At 49.2% G+C, this 21688-nt stretch overlaps 1 protein-coding gene across 1 annotated transcript; it reads right to left on the bottom strand.

The window, feature by feature from the left end:
• LOC135258103 (epidermal growth factor receptor substrate 15-like 1) lies at positions 1-21579 on the bottom strand. The gene is made up of 22 exons (XM_064341354.1): positions 21443-21579; positions 17736-17777; positions 16540-16629; positions 16106-16153; positions 15861-15956; positions 15660-15725; positions 14276-14401; positions 13445-13504; positions 12920-13201; positions 11839-11960; positions 11076-11232; positions 9049-9134; positions 8405-8477; positions 7936-8097; positions 7458-7655; positions 6746-6877; positions 5764-5869; positions 4948-5075; positions 4431-4476; positions 3962-4044; positions 3754-3844; positions 1-3014 (listed from the first exon to the last, which is right to left on the bottom strand). Exons 1-22 carry the CDS (start codon positions 21518-21520, stop codon positions 3004-3006), a joined length of 2283 nt encoding a protein of 760 aa, XP_064197424.1. The 5' UTR covers positions 21521-21579; the 3' UTR covers positions 1-3003.
• Positions 21580-21688: the final 109 nt, after the last annotated feature.

The raw sequence follows: 21688 nt of genomic DNA on the forward strand, positions 1-21688 counted from the left end.
AACAATTTATCATATCTCTTTATTATATTAAACAATAATGTACAGATGATTCTAATCGCAAAGAATACAAGGCTTTTATCAACATCATTATTATAATCTTCATCTTACGTGTTTGTAAAGGCCAGTGTTGCTGCTTTTCTGGAAGACCCCTTTCAGCACAAGAAGTGCCGTCTGACCGATCAAAGGAAAACACCCACATCCCACACTAAGATTTCTGAGGTAAGGAGGAAACCTGAGGCTCTTTTGTTTGACAGAAAAAAGGGAGAAAGGTCCAGAGCAGGTGACCTAACGAGGAAAATAAATAGCAGGAAACAAAAACCCATCAACCGCAAACAAAAGGAAGACTATTGCACAACTGAGATAAAGACAAACAAACAAAAACAAAAACACGTGATGGAACCTGCATGGAAAACCGAAGCATCCAAGGTTCCACGGAGTGCCACTTCCGCACGGGACGTCCCGGGGGCCAGGGAAGGGGGGGGGGGGGGCAGTCCAGGGTAACAGCCCGGGGGGGCAGCCAGAGGGGACAGCCCGGGGTGCGAAAGAGCACAGATGGGGTTCAGCCCAAAGTGAAACGCAGTCCCTCCTTTCCAGGTTTGTTTAACTGCATGAATGGAGGAATGGTGAGGGAGACTGAGCAGGCTGATATCTGAAGTGGAGGATGATGGGTGGTGTAGTTCAGAGGTTGTGGAGGTCCTTTACTCAGCTGTGAACTACACTTCCCACCAGCACATATATGAAAAGCACTGTGGCAGTTAACACACTGGGCTCAGGGAAGGCGAGTGGCTGAATTTAAGGTTGTACCCACAGGAGATAGGTTTGGGGGTGCAGGCAGGGGGAAAGCAGAGTAAAAGGGTAAAATTTGCAGGCAGTAGTCCTGATTGGTCCCCACAGCACACAGCAGCCTGTGATATTACAGAGCTGACAGAGCCTTCTCTACATCTTCAGTAGCTAATCTGCTAAGGGCTGCATCAGCACAGTGTGCGATTATGACGCCACAGCCACTGACCAATAGGATAGGAGAACAACGACTTCATAGAGCCTCTCCGCGCAGCAGGTAGAGGGGGTGATTTTTTCCCTCCTTTAGTTAGGTTTTAAGGCAACGGCACACAAATAAATCTGATATGTAATAAAAACACAAAGACAGTACAGCTGTGGGCTTTAAGGCTTGCTGTGACTGTGTCTGTATGAATACAGTCTGCAGTCAGTCACACTCCTAAAAACGTTTAATTTAAGGTTTGTAGTAAGCGTGGGGAACGGAGCTTCACACAGGAGAGTCTGGAACACCACACAGGGCATCTACCGCTGTTCCACTAACCCTAACCCTAACCACACAGGGCATCTACCGCTGTTCCTCTAACCCTAACCCTAACCACACAGGGCATCTACCGCTGTTCCTCTAACCCTAACCCTAACCACACAGGGCATCTACCGCTGTTCCTCTAACCCTAACCCTAACCACACAGGGCATCTACGCTGTTCCTCTAACCCTAACCCTAACCACACAGGGCATCTACCGCTGTTCCACTAACCCTAACCCTAACCACACAGGGCATCTACCGCTGTTCCTCTAACCCTAACCCTAACCACACAGGGCATCTACCGCTGTTCCTCTAACCCTAACCCTAACCACACAGGGCATCTACCGCTGTTCCTCTAACCCTAACCCTAACCACACAGGGCATCTACCGCTGTTCCTCTAACCCTAACCCTAACCACACAGGGCATCTACCGCTGTTCCTCTAACCCTAACCCTAACCACACAGGGAATCTACCGCTGTTCCTCTAACCCTAACCACACAGGGCATCTACTGCTGTTCCTCTAACCCTAACCCTAACCACACAGGGTATCTACCACTGTTCCTCTAACCCTAACCACACAGGGCATCTACCGCTGTTCCTCTAACCCTAACCACACAGGGCATCTACCGCTGTTCCTCTAACCCTAACCCTAACCAATATAAACATTTTTCCTATAGCACTTTGACACAAATGGTAACAAATGCACTCCAAAATGGCAACCCTAACATCTGTGCTAATCCGGAAACCGCAGCCCTAAGGTTAGCACAAAACCCCAAAATCATCCTTCATATCGACACTAACCAAAATATTTCAGACCCTATGATCAGAACTAACCCCAGTACTGACCCCTACGATCAGTACTAACCCCAACACTCCAACCCCAAAAATCACAGTTGGGTACAATTTCTCCCTCCCCATAGAGGAATCCCCCCCTGTCCCAGGACGCCCCCAGTTTACAAGCATTTGGCTGAGTCTACGGTTTGTCTTAACCAGAATGTCTGATAATAATACAAATATTTAGAAGTATACAAAAATGTGTCTAACTTGTGCCTGTCCATTTATGAGTAAAAACTCACCTTAGAGACCAATAACACACCATAAAGCAATTTCACCTCTGAAGACTACCTACCCAAGAGGCCATTTTGAAGAGGATAAATTAAAATAATTTAACAAAGAAACAGAGTCCAGTGGGAAAAGAAATCTTCAGCTGATGAAATCCGCAGTGCTGATGAACATTCGATCCAGACAGAATCCCATAAATTCCAGCCTTCCCCACACTTTCACATCCACCGGCTCACACAAAAAGGAGTGTATATTTGAGTATAAATAAGAAATAAAAAGCTTTGCTCATAAACTACGGTACAATTTTGGTTGTTTTCATACAGTGCTTTTCACAGAACGATAAACCAGAAGCATTCCCCTTCTCCACAGACTATAAGAGTAGCAGAGGGCCCCACCTTAGCCCCCCCAGCCTGCCCCCCCCAGAGACAGCTGCTATATACCAGCTAGCAGGAAAGTAGACTTGAGCGGAGCCTGGCTTGGGAGAGGAGGGTGGAACCCTGATGAAAGTGGGCGGTGGTCATCTACGCCTTGCTGAGATCGATGGCCAATCCTGGTCCTCCTGCTCTTGGGGGCGGAGCCTCTGAAGATGCTGCTGCCCCACCCTCTCTCTCCTGCTAAGCCCACTCCAACTACTGAACCTCACTTCCACACTGAGAGGAAGGGAGGGAGGGAGAGAGAGAAAGAGAGAGGGAGAGAGAAAGAGAGGGAGAGACAGAAAGGTACTGTGATCACGTGGTCATCACGTTCTCAAAACAATTCAGAAGAGCGACAGAAACTATAACAAATGTTTTGTAACCTGACGGGCACAGATTCAATTCCCAGGTAGGACACTGCCGTTGTACCCTTGACCAGAAGCCGTACCACCACGCACTCTGCTCCTGCCGACTGGCTGAAGCTAAGCAAGTGTGGGCTTGGTTAGTACTTTGATGGGAGACCACCAGGGAATACTGAGTTGCTGCTGGAAGTGGTGTTGGTGGGCCAGCAGGGGGCAATCTTCCCTCTGGTACAAATAAACCCCAATGCCCCAGTGCAGTGACGGGGACACTGTGCTGTAGGAGATGCCACCTTTCGGATGAGACGTTAAACCGAGGTGGCCAACAATAGAGGATTGTGGTTGTACTGGGCAGCTCCCAGGTGTGAATGTGTATGAGTGTGAAGCAGGGCGTTCTTGCAAGAGAGCATCCATGCTCAGTGAACCTACCCCGGGTAAATAAAGGTTAAATAAATACATTTTTAAAATAAAAGGTACTTAACCTGCATTGCTTCAGTGTATATCCAGCTGCATAAATGAAGGCAGTGTAAAAGTTGTGTAAGTCGCTCTGGGTAAGAACGTCTGCTAAATGCCTGTGATGTCATGTAATGTTCCTGAGTCCTTGTGTTGCTACTCACCACTAGGGGGCGTGGGTCTGGACGGCAGCACTTTCTTTGGGGCTAGAGTTTTCATGTCGTATTTTTGGCCAAAACGGTCATCTGAAAAACGCTGAGGACCAGGACAGGGGGAGAGAGAGAAGGAAAGAGACGACAAGATGAAAAACTGCAAATGTTTTCATCATCGTTATTATTTTGCACCACAGAGGGGGCGGGGTTTACACCATACCTGTGACATCTGGCTGAAGTCTGCAAACCCGCCCCGGTTTCCATAGGAACCGCTGCCGAAAGGGTCGCCTGTCCCAAACGCCTCTGTGGGGCAGACAAATAAAAGGGGGGTTATTTTGAGAGTGTGGGGGGGGGGTCTTTGGCGGCTCTGCTATAGTGAACGAGGTTAAATGGGGAGGAGAATCTTCTACACACATTCTACAGCGGAGTTAATTTTTTAAGTACAAAAACATGCAGATTATAAAACTCAAACATCTATTTTTAGTAACAAGATTCACTCTGACAGAGTAGAGTAAATATGTATTTAATAAGAGAGGATTCATTCAGATAGAGTAAATATATAATTAAAATGTAAAAAAACAGAGTAAATCTGTTCCATGCTGCAAGAGGCTCCTTCCACAGGCGAAGCAGCTTGTCATCGGGGTAACAGCAGGTATGTGTGGTCTAAAGGTGGGCGGAGTCTACTGTACCTGAGCCTTTCGTTTTAGGGCTGGATGAGCTGGAAAAGGGAGCAGCCTGAGAGAGAGGGAGAGAGGAAGGGGTTACAAATACATCCTGCTGAGTGCAGTGGTGTACAGGTGTGGCAGTGTTCAGGTGTAGCTGTGCACAGGTGTGGCTGTGCACAGGTGTGGCGGTGTACAGGTGTAGCAGTGTTCAGGTGTAGCTGTGTACAGGTGCAGCGGTGTTCAGGTGTGATGATGTACAGGTGTAGTGGTGTTCAGGTGTGGCTGTGCACAGGTGTAGCGGTGTTCAGGTGTGGCAGTGTACAGGTGCGGCGGTGTAGCTGTGTACAGGTGTGGCGGTGTACAGGTGTAGTGGTGTTCAGGTGTGGTGGTGTACAGGTGTAGTGGTGTTCAGGTGTGGTGGTGTACAGGTGTGTCAGGTGTAATGATATCAAACAGAAGGACTTATTTGAGAAACCCTAATCCTAACTCATCAGAAGCCATGTGGGTGGTGCCAGTGGGTCAGGGGCAGTATCCCGGTTACCTTGGTGCTTTTACTGAAGGGCTCAGAGGTGGAAAAGGGGTCGGCCTTGCTGCTCTTCGTGAAGAAGTCCTCAGGCGAGGTGGTCTTGAAAGGGTCGCTCTCTTTGAAAGGGTCAGCACCAAACGGGTCTGCAAGCAGACAGCCAAGCATGGGATCGGCTGGTGTGTGTGTGTGCGTGCCTGAGTGTGTGTGTGTGTGTGTGTGTGTGTGTGTGCGTGCCTGAGTGTGTGTGTGTGTGTGTGTGTGTGTGTGCCTGAGTGTGTGCGTGTGTGCCTGAGTGTGAGTGTGAGTGCCTGATGTGTGTGTGTGTGTGTGTGTGCACGTGCCTGAGTGTGAGTGTGTGTGTGTGTGTGCGCGTGCCTGAGTGGGAGTGTGTGTGTGTGTGTGCGTGCCTGAGTGTGAGTGTATGTGTGTGTGCCTGAGTGTGTGTGTGTGTGCGTGCCTGAGTGGGAGTGTGTGTGTGTGTGCCTGAGTGTGTGTGTGTGTGCGTGCCTGAGTGGGAGTGTGTGTGTGTGTGCGTACATTACTTGTCCCCACCGATACCCCGTCACTTTCATCTTGGCATAATTGGTCTGTCAGCCACTCTGCTTAAACTACAGCAGGGGGAACACACACAGCCCTTGGGGGACCAATGGCGTAAGCCCCGAAAAAGAGAATGTGAAAGTGATGCACTCTGGGTAAACAAAGGCACTGCCTTGGAAATAAACACTTTAACACATGAGTCGCACAGCTTCACAGAAACACTGCAATTTCACTGACAGCCTGAGGGGGGAGACAAGGTTATGCGAGGGGGGGGGGCAGGGGCGGGGCCGGCACCTTTAAAGGGGTCGGATTGGAAGGGGTCATCGGAGCGGAAGGGGTCCGCGGGCAGGTCCTGGGAGTGGCCACCAAATGCGGACGATTTGGTCTGAAATGAGTCCTCCTGGGGAGAAGGAGACAAAAGGGTTCTGTCCATCTGTCTGAGTCTAATGGTGCCACACATTCAGGGCGAGAGTAACGGTGTAAAACATTCAGGGCGAGAGTAACGGTGTAACACATTCAGGGCGAGAGTAACGGTGTAACACACTCAGGGCGAGAGTAACGGTGTAACACATTCAGGGCGAGAGTAACGGTGTAACACATTCAGGGCGAGAGTAACGGTGTAACACACTCAGGGCGAGAGTAACGGTGTAACACATTTGGGAGTGAGAGTAACGGTGTAACACATTTGGGAGTGAGAGTAACGGTGTAACACATTCAGGGCGAGAGTAACGGTGTAACACATTCAGGGCGAGAGTAACGGTGTAACACATTCAGGACGAGAGTAACGGTGTAACACATTCAGGACGAGAGTAACGGTGTAACACATTTGGGAGTGAGAGTAACGGTGTAACACATTTGGGAGTGAGAGTAATGGTGTAACACATTCAGGGCGAGAGTAATGGTGTAACACATTCAGGGTGAGAGTAACGGTGTAAAACATTCAGGGCGAGAGTAACGGTGTAACACATTCAGGGCGAGAGTAACGGTGTAACACATTCAGGGCGAGAGTAACGGTGTAACACATTCAGGGCGAGAGTAACGGTGTAAAACATTCAGGGCGAGAGTAACGGTGTAACACATTCAGGGCGAGAGTAACGGTGTAACACATTCAGGGTGAGAGTTATGGTGTAAAACATTCAGGGTAAGAGTAACGGTGTAACACATTCAGGGCAAGAGTAACAGTGTAAAACATTCAGGGTGAGAGTTATGGTGTAAAACATTTGGGGCGGGAGTTGAAAAAAGGTTTCAATGGATAAGCATGCTGGGAAGGCCTCACCAGACTGCCGCTCTCATCGCCCATGTGCGCCAGGTTGGTCAAGCTCCCGCCGTTGAGCGCTGCGTTGCACTGCTCGATGGTCCGGGTCACTTCCTCCTGGCTGTCTCTGATCTGAGCCAGTCTACTGCGGGCCTACGGCAATCACAAACCACACCCACAGTAACGTTACCATGGCAACCACAAACCACAGCCACAGTAACGTTGCAACAGCAATCACAAACCACAGCCACAGTAACGTTGCCATGGCAATCACAAACCACAGCCACAGTAACGTTGCAACAGCAATCACAAACCACAGCCACAGTAACGTTACCATGGCAATCACAAACCACAGCCACAGTAACGTTGCCACAGCAATCACAAACCACACCCACAGTAACGTTACCACAGCAATCACAAACCACAGCCACAGTAACGTTACCACGGCAACCACAAACCACAGCCACAGTAACGTTACCACAGCAATCACAAACCACAGCCACAGTAACGTTACCACGGCAATCACAAACCAGAGCCACAGTAACGTTGCCACAGCAATCACAAACTACAGCCACAGTAACGTTACCATGGCAATCACAAGCCACAGCCACAGTAATGTTGCCACAGTAACGTTGCCATGGCAATCACAAACCACTGGCACAGTAACGTTGCCATGGCAATCACAAACCACACCCACAGTAACGTTGCTAGGTTTGTTATGAAAGAGTCGTGCCTGGTTGATCTCGTCCTGCGTCACACGCAGGGACCGCGTGATGGTGTCCAGCTGGCTCTGCCCGGCCTTGATGCTCTGCTCCAGCTGAGCCTCCTCCTGCTGCAGACGGGTCAGGTCCGCTTTGGCCCGGTTCAGCTCGTCCTCCTGGCTCTGCACGTCCGACTCCTGGGCCTGAATCTGCACCTGGACCGATGAGATCTGGGCCGGCCACATGGGGAGGAGCCAGGAACAATAAGCCAATCACACAAATTACCTCCCCTTAGTGCATTTTTGGGAACAGGCATCTTCTACTCTCTCAGTGTGTTGTGTGGTACAGGGCTGCTTTCTGTGTGTTTTGGGGTACAGGGTTGCTCCCTGTGTGTTTTGGGGTACAGGGTTGCTCTCTGTGTGTTTTGGGGTACAGGGTTGCTCCCTGTGTGTTTTGGGGTACAGGGTTCCCCTCTCTGTGTTTCGGGGTACAGGTGGCAGTGCTCCTCACCTTCTGGGCCTCCTCCTGGCATTTGAGCTGCACGTCCTCCAGCATGGACCCCAGTTTGGACTTCTGCTGGTCCATCTCCTCCAGGCGCACCTGGGCATCCTGCTTCTGCGTCTCCAGGTCCTGCAGGCCGCTGCTCTCCTGGTCCAGATCCGACTGCTTCTCCTATCCCATCAGCCCCGGAGGCACATTAATATGCGCATATCATTCAGACATATCCACCACACACGCATGGCGTACACCACGCACAGAATACATACATATTAATGAGATATATACACCACATACAGAATACATACATATTAATGAGACAGAACATGGAGAATATACATATTAGGGATGCATCAGTAACCGTATTTGACTGGTCGTGTCAGCTGATACTGATGCTGATGAATAAGAAAATAAATGTACTCCATTTAATTTGCATGTAAACATACTACATGGCCACTGTGTGCTCACAGCCCAGACTCACCTGAACGTCGTTAGTCTTCAGCCTGATGGCTTCCTCCTTCTCCCGAATTTCCTGTTCCAGGGTGTACTTCTCTCTGAGAGCAGAAACGGGATACTGGAGTGAGCTACTGTTTCTCCAAGTCGTCTTGAACGCAGCATGAGATCCAGAGCCCAAATGGCTGCTGTTTTCTAGCACTGGGTAGTGAGATCCAGAGCCCAAATGGCTGCTGTTTTCTAGCACTGGGTAGTGAGATCCAGAGCCCAAATAGCCATTGCTTCCCAGCACTACAGCCCAAATGGCCAATTCTCCCCAGCCTCTGCTCTTGATTACACCACTAATGAGCACCATGGCCCATTACAATGCAGAGCCATCAGTTCATGAGGCTTTGCAGATTACTGACATTATTTACTGAAACATCGGACGTAATTAGACTGGATGACAGACAAACTTCTGCTCTCAACATGTCACAATAAGAAGAGAACAACCATGTAAATATATATATATATATATATATATATATATATATATATATATATATTAATTTCATTTAAATGAATGAATAATATGACTAATAATAATAATGCACATAGCTTTTCCAGAAGAAGAAGTAATTCCACATTTACTAATAATGAATAAAGGCAAATGAACAGAATGAGTGGAAGGACCTCTGCAGCTGAGCGATCTCCTGGCTGATGTCATCCAGCTCTTTTACTCCAGTGAACTCCACTGACCCCACAGAGCTGGAGCTGTCCTGAGTGGGAAAGACATGGGGTGAGTTGAGATATATCTCCCTCTACTGGCAACTTCAACACACTGCAAGCCCAGATCAGGACACAGGAGAGGGGGAGAGGGGAGGCTCCAAACAGACACCCACAAGGAGATACAAAATTAAACAAAACCCAAAATTAAACTCGGTCTCCGTGGAAATGAAGGCATCCAGCGCAGCTCGCTCTGGCTCACGAAACTTGGATCAAAATTTCAAACTGCAGATAAAATATTAATCAAGATGCGACATAGGGGCGACATAGCTCAGGAGGTAAGACCGATTGTCTGGCAGTCGGAGGGTTGCCGGTTCAAACCCCGCCCTGGGCGTGTCAAAGTGTCCTTGAGCAAGACACCTAACCCCTAACTGCTCTGGTGAATGAGAGGCATCAATTGTAAAGCGCTTTGGATAAAAGCGCTATATAAATGCAGTCCATTTACCATTTACCAGATGCCGCAGCTGCCTCAAGTGTTTTCAGAAATATATATTAGGGGACAGTACAGGTGGAATAAGAGGAAGTTCATCAACAGTCCGCCATATAGCTGAAAACCTGAGTGCAGCGCATGGATCCAATCAGGCAACAGCACCTGTGCCTGCCATGCCCTCTCTAACGAGGCACGCCCTCTCTAATGAACACCTGTGCCTGACACGCCGTCTCTAAGGAACACCTGTGCCTGACACGCCCTCTCTAACGAACACCTGTGCCTGACACGCCCTCTCTAATGAACACCTGTGCCTGACACGCCCTCTCAAACGAGACACGCCCTCTCTAACGAACACCTGTGCCTGACACGCCCTCTCTAATGAACACCTGTGTCTGACACACCCTCTCTAATGAACACCTGTGTGCAGGTGCAGCATTACCCAGCATGCACAGGAACAGCATTACCCAGCATGCACAGGAACAGCGGCCAGTTACTCACTCTGCGCATTTCAGACCGTACTGGACTCATGTACCCATAGAGCAACTAGAGATGGAGAGAAACAGAGAGGAGGAGAGAAACGGGAGGAGGAGGAGGAGGAGAGAAACGGGGAGGAGGAAGAGGAGAGAAACGGGAGGAGGAGGAGGAGGAGAGAAACAGGGGGAGGAGGAGGAAAGGAACAGAGAGGAGGAGAGAAACGGGGGAGGAGGAGAAGAGGAGAGAAACAGAGAGGAGGAGAGACACGAGGGGAGAAGAGAGGGAAAAAGGGAGGGATAGAAAAAGGAGAAAAAAGGGAGCGGTGTAGGAGAATGAAAAAGGAGAGAGAAAGGGAGGGATGGAGGAGAATGAAAAAGGAGACAGGAAAGCAGCAAAGAAAACAGCAGCTCAGAATGCAGAGTGAGCTGTAAGATATAATTTAAAATAAATATAATGTAAAATAAAAATTATTTCAGTTTTTAAATTAAATTAAAAAACAAAATGACGTTTTTTAAAGAATGAAGCATCATGAAATGCTATCTGTGACTCGCTCATGAATCAGCTGTGACTCGCTCATGAATCAGCTGTGACTCACTCATGAATCAGCTGTGACTCGCTCATGAATCAGCTGTGACTCGCTCATGAATCAGCTATCTGTGACTCGCTCATGAATCAGCTCTGACTCACTTATGAATCAGCCATCTGACTCATTTATGAATCAACTGTGACTCACTCATGAATATGCTCTGTGACTCGCTCATGAATCAGCTGTGACTCACTCATGAATCTGCTATCTGTGACTCGCTCATGAATCAGCTATCTGTGACTCGCTCATGAATCAGCTGTGACTCACTCATGAATCGGCTATCTGTGGCTCTGTGAATCTGCTGTGTCCAGTCTTTCTAATTGGTTTTAAAAGGCCACTGAAGCTGCCTTTGCTCAGTAAGCCAGTAATGAAGGCTTCCATCACTGGCTCTGCTCAATGAACAGGACTGACTGACAGGCTGTTTGTAATTGGGGGGGTACTTACAGGCACGGGGGCGCCCCGCTCAGACGGGGGCAGCATGTCGGCAGCGAGGGCCTGGGGGGGATCCAGGCCGTGTTTCACCTTCTGCTGAATGAGGTGCATGGCCAGAGAGAACTGCTCCCTCGTCAGCTTCCCCTTCTGCCTGGTGTCCGCCAGAGTCCTGGAGATAAAAACCCATGACCTCAGCCCTGCCCACAACCTCAGCCCAACCCACAACACCAGCCCCGCCCACAACCTCAGCCCCACCCACCACACCAGTCCCGCCCACAACCTCAGCCTGAAGGTGCAGAGGTATAGTGGTATGGGGGTACAGGGCTACAGGTGTATTGGGGTACGAGGTTACAGGTGTATTGGGGTACGAGGTTACAGGTGTATTGGGGTACAGGGTTACAGGTGTATTAGGGTACGGGGTTACAGGTGTATTGGGGTACGAGGTCACAGGTGTATTGGGGTAAAGGGCTACAGGTGTATTGGGGTACGAGGTTACAGGTGTATTGGGGTACAGGGTTACAGGTGTATTGGGGTAAGGGGTTACAGGTGTATTAGGCTACAGGGTTGCAGGTGTATTGGGGTACGAGGTCACAGGTGTATTGGGGTACGAGGTCACAGGTGTATTGGGGTACGGGGTTACAGGTGTATTAGGGTACAGGGTTACAGGTGTATTGGGGTACGGGGTTACAGGTGTATTAGGGTACAGGGTTACAGGTGTATTGGGGTACGGGGTTACAGGTGTATTGGGGTATGGGTTTATGTGGCGGTCTCTCACCATACATGCGCCAGCATGGTCTGGGGGAGCCCTGACTGCATGAAGACCTCCTTGACCTCAGCGCCCCCCACCAGCCCATCCAGGTCAGAGTCCAGCTTCAGGAAGAGCTCATCATAGCGCCCCTAGCTCGAGCGGAACCCACCCACTTACGTAGCTGCAACACACGACACCACACATACACATACCACTTCCCAGCCCCGACAGCAACTACCAACAACCAGGCGCAGGATCTGCCAGCGCCTCAAATACAGCCTCAGCTTAGACCGCAAACTCAGGCCTCAGGAAATATGCAGTCGATCTAAACCTACAGCCCTACAGCCCTTCAGCTCTACAACCCTACAGCTCTACAGCTCAACCGCTCTACAGCCCTACAGCACTACAACCCTACAGCTCTACAGCTCAACCGCTCTACAGCCCTACAGCCCTACAGCACTACAGCACCTACAGCCTACAGCCCTACAGCCCTACAGCCTTACAGCCCTACAGCTCAACCGCTCTACAGCCCTACAGCTCAACCGCTCTACAGCCCTACAGCCCTACAGCACTACAGCTGAACCGCTCTACAGCCCTACAGCTCTACAGCTCAACAGCACAACAGCTCTACTGTCCTACAGCCCTACAGCTCAACCGCTCTACAGCCCTACAGCTCAACCGCTCTACAGCTCAACAGCACTATAGCCCTACAGCTCAACCGCTCTACAGCCCTACAGCCCTACAGCCCTACAACTCTACAACTCTACAGCACACAAACCCACAGACCCAATCCAAACCAACAGCCCAATTCATACTCAGACTCAACTAACACTCTCCAACACTCCTCTACAAAAACTTCCAAACAAACAGGTTGGGGTTACCAGGGCAGATTCAGGGCTTGGTTTGGGGGGATACCTGGGTGGATTTGAGGCTTGGTTTTGGGGTACCTGGGTGGATTTGAGGTTCAGGTTTGGGGGTACATAGGTGGATTTGAGGCTCGGTTTGGGGGTACCTGTGTGGATTTGGGGCTTCGTTTGGGGGGCCCTGGGTGGATTTGAGGCTCGGTTTGGGGGTACCTGGGTGGATTTGAGGCTCGGTTTGGGGGTACCTGGGTGGATTTGAGGCTCGGTTTGGGGGGTACCTGGGTGGATTTGAGGCTCGGTTTGGGGGACAGGCTCCCTGTGCTGTTGAGCGAGCTGATGCTGCCATGAGAGGAGGTGGATTGCAGGCTCTCTTTCAGAAAGGAGGGGCTGGCAGCCAGGAGGGGCAGGACGGGCACAGAGCCAGGCAGGGTGCCCCCTTTCTTCCTCTTGGATGGAGGGATGAGGGAGGGGGGCAGGGAGAAGGGGACTGGTTCCTTCTCCATAGCACGGTATACCAAGTGCATTGCCTGGGGGCAGGGGAGAGGTTGAAGAGAGAGAAGAATGAAAGGAAGAGTGAGAGCAGAGGAGAGAATTTTATGGTTAAACAGTATTAATTAGGCAGGAAGGTATGTTTGTAGATGACTAAATTAAATGTTGCAAGTTACTCATTATAGCTAACTAGCCTGTACCTCAAATGCAGCTCTAACCTGGAGCGTTTTGTGACCATTTCCCCTTAAGAACAGAATTCGAGCAGAATTAACCAAACTTACCACTGCAAACTCATCTTTGTCCAAGTGTCCATCTTTATCAATGTCACTGAGATCCCAAATCTGAGGGAACAAAAACGGGTGAGGACCACATACCTGCATGCTCCTACACACACGCCAGCACACGCTAACACACACGCCAGCACACGCTAACACACACGCCAGCACATGCTAACACATACACTAGCACACATCACCACACATGCCAGCACATGCTACCACACACACCAGCACCCAATAACACACACTAGCTCATGCTAACACACATGCCAGCTCATGCTACCACACACACCAGCTCATGCTACCACACACACCAGTACACACGAACACACACACCAGCACACGCTAACACACACGCCAGCTCATGCTAACACAAACCAGCTCACGCTAACACACACCAGCTCACGCTAACACAAACCAGCTCACGCTAACACACATGCCAACACACGCTAACACACACGCCAGCTCATGCTAACACAAACCAGCTCACGCTAACACACACCAGCTCACGCTAACACAAACCAGCTCACGCTAACACACACGCCAGCTCACGCTAACATACATGCCAACACACGCTAACACACACGCTAGCTCATGCTAACATACACGCCAGCTCACGCTAACATACACGCTAGCACACGCTAACACACACGCCAGCTCATGCTAACATACACCAACACACGCTAACACACACGCCAGCTCACACTATCACACATGCAAGCACACGCCAACACACATGCCAGCTCTTGCTAACATACACCAGCACACGCTAACACAGACCAGCTCATGCTGACACACGCTAGCACACACTTACTCATGCGCGCAAGTACTCACCCTCCCCAGCACATCCAGGGGCAGTTTAGAGTTCATCAGCACAGGCTTCACCTTGTCTCCAGAGAGCAGCCCATTCACTGGAGCCAGGCTTTCAAAAATACCCTCAAACTTCCCCCTCTCCTCCATCTGAGACAGAGACACAGAGACATGGACTCTCTGAACACACACACACACATGCACACACACACACACACACACACACACACACTCCTCCATCTGAGACAGAGACACAGAGGCATGGGCTCTCTGAACACACACACACACACACACACACACACTCTCCTCCATCTGAGACAGAGACACAGAGACATGGACTCTCTGAACACACATACATACACACACACATACACACACACGCACGCACGCACACACACTCTCCTCCATCTGAGACAGACACAGAGACATGGGCTCTCTGAACACATACACACACACGCGCGCGCGCGCGCACACACACACACACACACACACATGCACGCACAGACACACGCACAAACACACACACACATTCTCCCTCTCCTCCATCTGAGACAGAGACCAGTGTTTCCCATTAATGACCTAGACTGTGGCGGCCCGCCATGGTTTAATTTGTCCCGCCACAGTTTCATAATGAACAGAAAATATTTTTATACTTTTTTGCATTTGTGATGCCTGGGTACCGTCCGAAATAGCTGTGCGTACAACACCTGTTGTTTACGGTGTTGTCACCCTTTTTAGCACAGTCTGGCATGATTGACAATTCATTTATTCAGTAGGTGAGAGTATAAGCTTTCTAACGATGTATAACATGTCTAATTTTGCTTTTGGAATACTGTTTTTTAGGTCAGCGTAGCCAAACTTTTTCTTATCATCGTATTCACTTACGCATTCACTCTGTAGTAGCAGTAAAAGACACACACACACACAAACTCATCCGTGTACATGCACGTGCACAAACACTCACACACGCACATACACACACACACTCATATATACAGACACGCACACACAAGTGTACATGTACAAGACACTGTGTGTTGCAGAACTCATTGGTATGTGTTGCAGAATCAATCAATCAATCAATTTTTAGTTGTATAGCGCTTTTAACAAAGGAGCTTTGTCACAAAGCAGCTTTACAGAGAACCAGCCCCCAAAGAGTAAGCCTAGGGCAACAGTGGCAAGGAAAAACTCCCTAACTGATAGCAGGAAGAAACCTTGAGCAGAACCGGACTCAGAGAGGGAACCCATCTGCAGCGGGCAGGCACCGGTTTGTTATGGAAATGGCTTACATGAAAACAGATAAATTATAATACATAAACAGCCAATCCAGTATTAATTAAGTCCAGGAAGAACTCATCTGTGCGTGTTGCAGAACTCATCGGTGTGAGATGCAGAACTCAGCGCTTACCCTGACGGCCCAATGGGAGTCACCGGTGAATGAGGTTGTGCTCAGCGAAGGGCTGCTTGTATCCCTCTGTTAAAAAAAAAAAACAGCCCATAAAAATATCAGATCACATCACCTAGCAACCAAACTCATACTTCCTGATACGAGCAGTGAGAACAGACACACAGCAGGGCTGGGGCTGGGGGGGTGTGGGGGTGCACTCACAAATTTGGGGGGCGTGACGGGGAGGCTGAGGCTGGCGATGCTGACATCTTTACCATTCTGGGCGCAGGCCACCAGCCGCAGCGCCACAAAGAAACCCTGCAGGGAACAGGAGCCACTGATCTGAGATCAGCCTGAGAACAGCACTCACAGGAAAAACACAGGCACTAACACAGCACAGCTGATCTGAGATCAGCTCAGTCACACACTGAGGAAGAGGAGGTAAGGTGAAGGCCAGTGCCACCTACCTGTTTGTCCAAGTAGCCTTTTCCATCTGGATCAGCCAACTCCCAAATCTGAGTACACAAGGAGGCAGAAACACTTAAAAAGAGAGAGTCCCTGCCCTCACCCCATCCCCACACCCCCCCACCCCTGTCGCCACCCTCACCCCACCGTCACCTCACCCCTGTCCCATCATGCTACCCCCCACCCGTCCCAGCCCTCACCCAACCCCCCACCCCTGTTCCCATCTTCGCCCCACCCTTGCCTCACCCCCGTCCCAGCCCTCCCCCACCCCCTCTCCCCCCTACCCCACCCCCACCCCCACCTCACCCCCTCTCCCCACCCTACGCCTGACCCACCCCATCTCCCCACCCCCTCGCCACCCCTTGCCCCACGCCCGCCCCACCCCCTCTCCCCACCCTTGCCCCACCCACACCCCACCCCTGCCCATGTCACTCACCTTTCCCAGGGTAGAGTCTGAGAGTTCTGACTTCTTCAGGAAGAGAGCAGCTTCAGTGGGGCCGACTCTGCCCGTGTTTCCACGGTCCACCTGTTGAAGCGGGAGCACTGTGACATCATCACTCTGCACCAGGCTGGGTAGCTTAGCACCAGAGTATTATGACATCATCACTGTTCTGTGATCTGTAAATCCAGCTAGCTAGTGAGAGAGATGGATTGTTTGCTCGCTAGCTCACTAGATAGTGAGAGAGATGGATTGTTTGCTGGCTAGCTCACTAGATAGCAAGAGAGACAGATTGTTTGCTAGCTAGCTCACTAGGTAGCGAGAGAGATAGATCATTTCCTAGCTAGCTCACTAGATAGTTAGAGAGATGGATAATTTGCTTGCTAGATAGTCAGAGAGAGAGATTGTTTGCTTGCTACATAGTCAAAGAGATGGGTCGTTTGTTAGCTAGCTAGTGAGACGGCAAGAATGATAATTATCAATGTCATGACATAACAATAGAAACTTAAGGATAGGCTATATGTGGCAAATGTATGTATTTGATACATTGTGTAATGCTATTTCTCTTCCCTTGAGTGAGTTCATGCCTGTGTCAGAGCAGGGGAGCGGGTACAGGGACAGGGTGTACATGACCGTGTCAGAGTGGATACAGATCGGGCAGGGACAGTGTGTTCATGCCCATGTCAGAGTGGGTACAGATCGGGCAGGGACAGGGTGTTCATGCCCGTGGTACAGATCGGGCAAGGACAGGGTGTTCATGCCCGTGTCAGAGCAGGGGAGCGGGTACAGGGACAGGGTGTACATGCCCGTGTCAGAGTGGATACAGATCGGACAGGGACAGTGTGTTCATGCCCATGTCAGAGTGGGTACAGATCGGGCAGGGACAGTGTGTTCATGCCCATGTCAGAGTGGGTACAGATCGGGCAGGGACAGTGTGTTCATGCCCATGTCAGAGTGGGTACAGATCGGGCAGGGACAGGGTGTTCATGCCTGTGTCAGAGCAGGGGAGCGGGTACAGGGACAGGATGTTCATGCTCGTGTCAGAGTGGGTACAGATCGGGCAGGGACAGGGTGTTCATGCCCATGTCAGAGCAGGAAGCACAGACCTCACTGCTACTGCATACTAACACACACAGATCACCTGTATGAGCAGGTGAGTTTAAACAGCACAAAGGGGTAAAGCTGCCCCTTACCTGTCTGTAGTAGGTCTCATACACCAGGCTTCCACTGGAGAGCTGCAGGGAGGAAACCAGCACTTCAGATCATTAAGTGAGCAGATAATAACATTATCCAACCGTCCCATCCAATATCAGAGCTTTACAAATCACCACAGACACTGTCCAACATCAGAGCTTTACAAATCACCACAGACACTGTCCAACATCAGAGCTTTACAAATCACCACAGACACTGTCCAACAACAGAGCTTTACAAATCACCACAGACACTGTCCAACAACAGAGCTTTACAAATCACCACAGACACTGTCCAACAACAGAGCTTTACAAATCACCACAGACACTGTCCAACAACAGAGCTTTACAAATCACCACAGACACTGTCCAACATCAGACCTTTACAAATCACCACAGACACTGTCCAACATCAGAGCTTAACAAATCACCACAGACACTGTCCAACAACAGAGCTTTACAAATCACCAGACACTGTCCAACATCAGAGCTTTACAAATCACCACAGACACTGTCCAACATCAGAGCTTTACAAATCACCACAGACACTGTCCAACAACAGAGCTTTACAAATCACCACAGACACTGTCCAACATCAGAGCTTTACAAATCACCACAGACACTGTCCAACATCAGAGCTTAACAAATCACCACAGACACTGTCCAACAACAGAGCTTTACAAATCACCACAGACACTATCGACATGATATCCAAATCAATCTGCTTTAACATTCTCACATTCATACGAGCTCACCGATCCTTGCATTAAACATCGAAAAAGTCTGTTCTTACATGAGCTCACCCATCCTTCTAATCCACATGGAAACACAGACCAGGAGCCTCATTTGAAAAGGGTGCGTATGCCACGTCCCCAGTGGATTTCGGATTTATAAAATCAAACTTGACGTAAAAACGCACACACATTTTCGCAAACTGTGACCCGTTCGTACGCACATTCTGCAGACTGTGGGAACTGGTGAAATGCAGGTAAATGTCCTGCAGACCCATTTCACTCATTTCCGTTCCCTTCATACCAAAGTACACAGCCTAATAATCACACCCCTATTCAGCCGACCATCCAGCCCTAAGCAGTCTCTGTCTTACTGGTGAGAGTCTAAAAATCCACATTGAGCAGTAACCATGTTTCACCACTAGAGGGACACGGCTACAGACCAACTGCTTGGCCTTGATTACATTACATTGGAATCACTCCGCAGACACTCTTACTCAGAGCAACATGCTGCAATGGAGAACATCGGCATTAAATACAAACTGCACTACAGGCTACCTGTAAGATGACCTATCTTTACACACACATACACCAACAGCACTATGCCAAAACAAACTCAAAAGAAAAAAAAGACAGCATGAATGAATGGTTAAACAGAATCAGGGGAGCCATGGTGCAATCTAAATCACACACTTCCTGTGTGGCCCAGTCCCACTTCCTGATAATAAAATAAGGATGAAACACTGGTGCCATCACGACTGAATAAACTCTGGTGACCACCTTTCAAACACTAACTGGAGAGGAGCTCCACCAATCATGAGGCGAGCTGGCAGAAACACCAAGAGTGATTTGGTGGATACCACAGGGTCTAAACACCAACTTCACAATCCCTAACACTGAGTCAGCAAAAACAGTCCCCCTTCCTGTTTCAGACAGGACAGCAAAATAAACAGGACAACTAAAGAAACCATGTGTGTGCGAGTGCGAGTGTGTGTGTGTTTGTGTCTGAGTGAGTGTGTGTTTTTATTCTATTTAATTCTAATTAATTCTCGATCCTAAATCCAGGCGCTACGGTGTCCCGTTCCTGTGTACCACAGCCTGCCCTTTAATGAAAATTAACCAAATGAGAAACACAGTGTGGGACCTGACACGAGAAAACCATCGGTCATCAGCCAGTCAGAATTCTTCAGTCAGCAAAAGAGTTTCAGAAGCCGCCCTGAAGCTTCAACAGATAAACCCGACGATTTATTTCAAATGTGAGGGAGGGCAGGTTAACACTGTTGCGAGTGCCTAAACAAGTTAAACCTTTCGATTTAAATCTCCCGACTGCTCAACAGAGAACTGGGGGGTATATTCCACGAAGCTGGCTAACTGAGTAAGCCTGGCTTATGCACTGAGTAAAACCCGGAACCTCTTCAAATCTGGAACATGGACTAAAGTAAAAAGAGCTGTTCCGGGTTTTACTCAGTGCATAAACCAGGGTTACTCAGTTAGCCAGCTTCGTGGAATACCCCTCTGGTTCGCGAGCTGAGCTCAAATGGAAGGTTTCACTAGTCTGAGAAAGACCTCAATTGCTCCACCCGAGTTCTGCACTGAATTTTTACTCTCCTTCTGATAAACGAAAAATTGTTAACTACACTTGATACACCCTTTAGCATCTATGCCAAGAGAATTCTTCAGAGACCTTCCCTACACTGGAATCCGGCTTTCAAAATAAACACTAAAGACGCTACCAGGACACTGCTACGTCTGAACAATAACAAGCCTCTCTTAAAGTCACACGTGTACTGCTTTTCACAGGTACAATGAAAACAAGATCAACCACCCGGCCTCCAAGTTGTCCGATAGCTGATAAACAGCCCAGGTATTGCCACGTCTTAAATGGGTGCTGTCAGATGAGAATCTTGTTTTACCGGTCTGTAAAATGTCACTCAGAGGTAAAATGCCAAACTAACCATATTATCAGCCTGCACTTCAGAACGTGGATCCTGACTATGAACAAACGCTGAAAAACATGGCCGTTCAATTTCAAACCATCTACATGTAACACAGATTGTTAAAAAAGACTACCTCGGCCCCGTCTTCGGTGTGAGTTGGGGTCGGTAACTATAAACATGAGCTACCCGGAAACGCTGATCGCGTACTCCGATCTGAATACAGTAGTTAGTTTAGTATGTTGCCACGCAGGTACCTGCCCAGGTTACTTCGCGAATAAGGTATGCACCTGCTAAAAGTGCTGAACGCTGCAACCGGGCAGGAACTAAATATGAGAAACTAAGATTTTTGACACTTAAATTCACCAGATCTAACGTTTTGGTGGTCTCCAATTTTAGCGATACCTCTTAAGTTACTGTAATTCGTAACACACATTCTGACGCGCGGACTACACTGCTTCCACACTTGTTCCAATGTCGCTAGGCATAAAAACTCAAATTACCAGAACGACTCCAAGCGTCAGACGGACAGCAAGGAGCCAAACCAACGAGAACCAAAAAGTAATTTCAGCGTGCCTGGATAGAGGACTACGCACTTCGAAACATCCACATAGATCTTCATAAAGCTAGAGAACCAGTGTGCCAGATTCCCCGTGTTTCGCTGTTGTCGTATTTCCATACAAGTTTTTTAATTCCCGCTTTTCCGACCTGCTGCGTAAAGTTACCATCACATTTCTGTTACCGTCAGTCAATGTCTGTACTGAGTATAATTAAGATTTCGCACCCCAACTTTTTAATTACTATCTGGTCATTGCACCCCAAAGCTGAAAAGGTAACACACTAGACTGCCTATACCGGCGAATGGGCCTTGCCCCGTACAACCTTTCAGTAGAACGCTGTGATTTCCCGGGATTTCGGCGTCCGGATCCCGCACTTCTCTAAAACGAATGGACACCAGACCTGTTCCCATCGCCAGAAACGACAACTGTGCTTACTGCACATCAGTTTCACAATAACACACTGACCAAACAAGCTACTGTACCTGAGAGAGAGACATGAGCGCCGCCATGTTTCCTGCCGCTACAGGAGCGCGCACCAGGCTTCGTACTGAGACGCGCATCCAAATTGGACTGAATCCCACAGGAAGCAGAGCGACAAGATTCCTGAGCTAAATAGCAAACTTCATGCGAACACTATGAGCATTATTATTTATTGTTATTATTATTATAGAAAAAATGTATGTACCTCACATTTTGTGCTAAATAGGAAGACCACGCGTAAACACTGC

This window comes from Anguilla rostrata, chromosome 6 (genome assembly GCF_018555375.3).
Source record: "Anguilla rostrata isolate EN2019 chromosome 6, ASM1855537v3, whole genome shotgun sequence".
Lineage (NCBI taxonomy): Eukaryota > Metazoa > Chordata > Actinopteri > Anguilliformes > Anguillidae > Anguilla > Anguilla rostrata.

Excerpts from the sequence above, each read along its gene's own strand:
- LOC135258103 (XM_064341354.1), bottom strand. The coding sequence starts at position 21,520 with ATGCGCGTCTCAGTACGAAGCCTGGTGCGCGCTCCTGTAGCGGCAGGA. Across the intron at positions 15,726-15,860 it reads CCGTCACGCCCCCCAAATTT|AGGGATACAAGCAGCCCTTC; the intron begins GTGAGTGCACCC and ends TTTTTTTAACAG. Across the intron at positions 4,477-4,947 it reads CCTTCAGTAAAAGCACCAAG|GCTGCTCCCTTTTCCAGCTC; the intron begins GTAACCGGGATA and ends CCTCTCTCTCAG.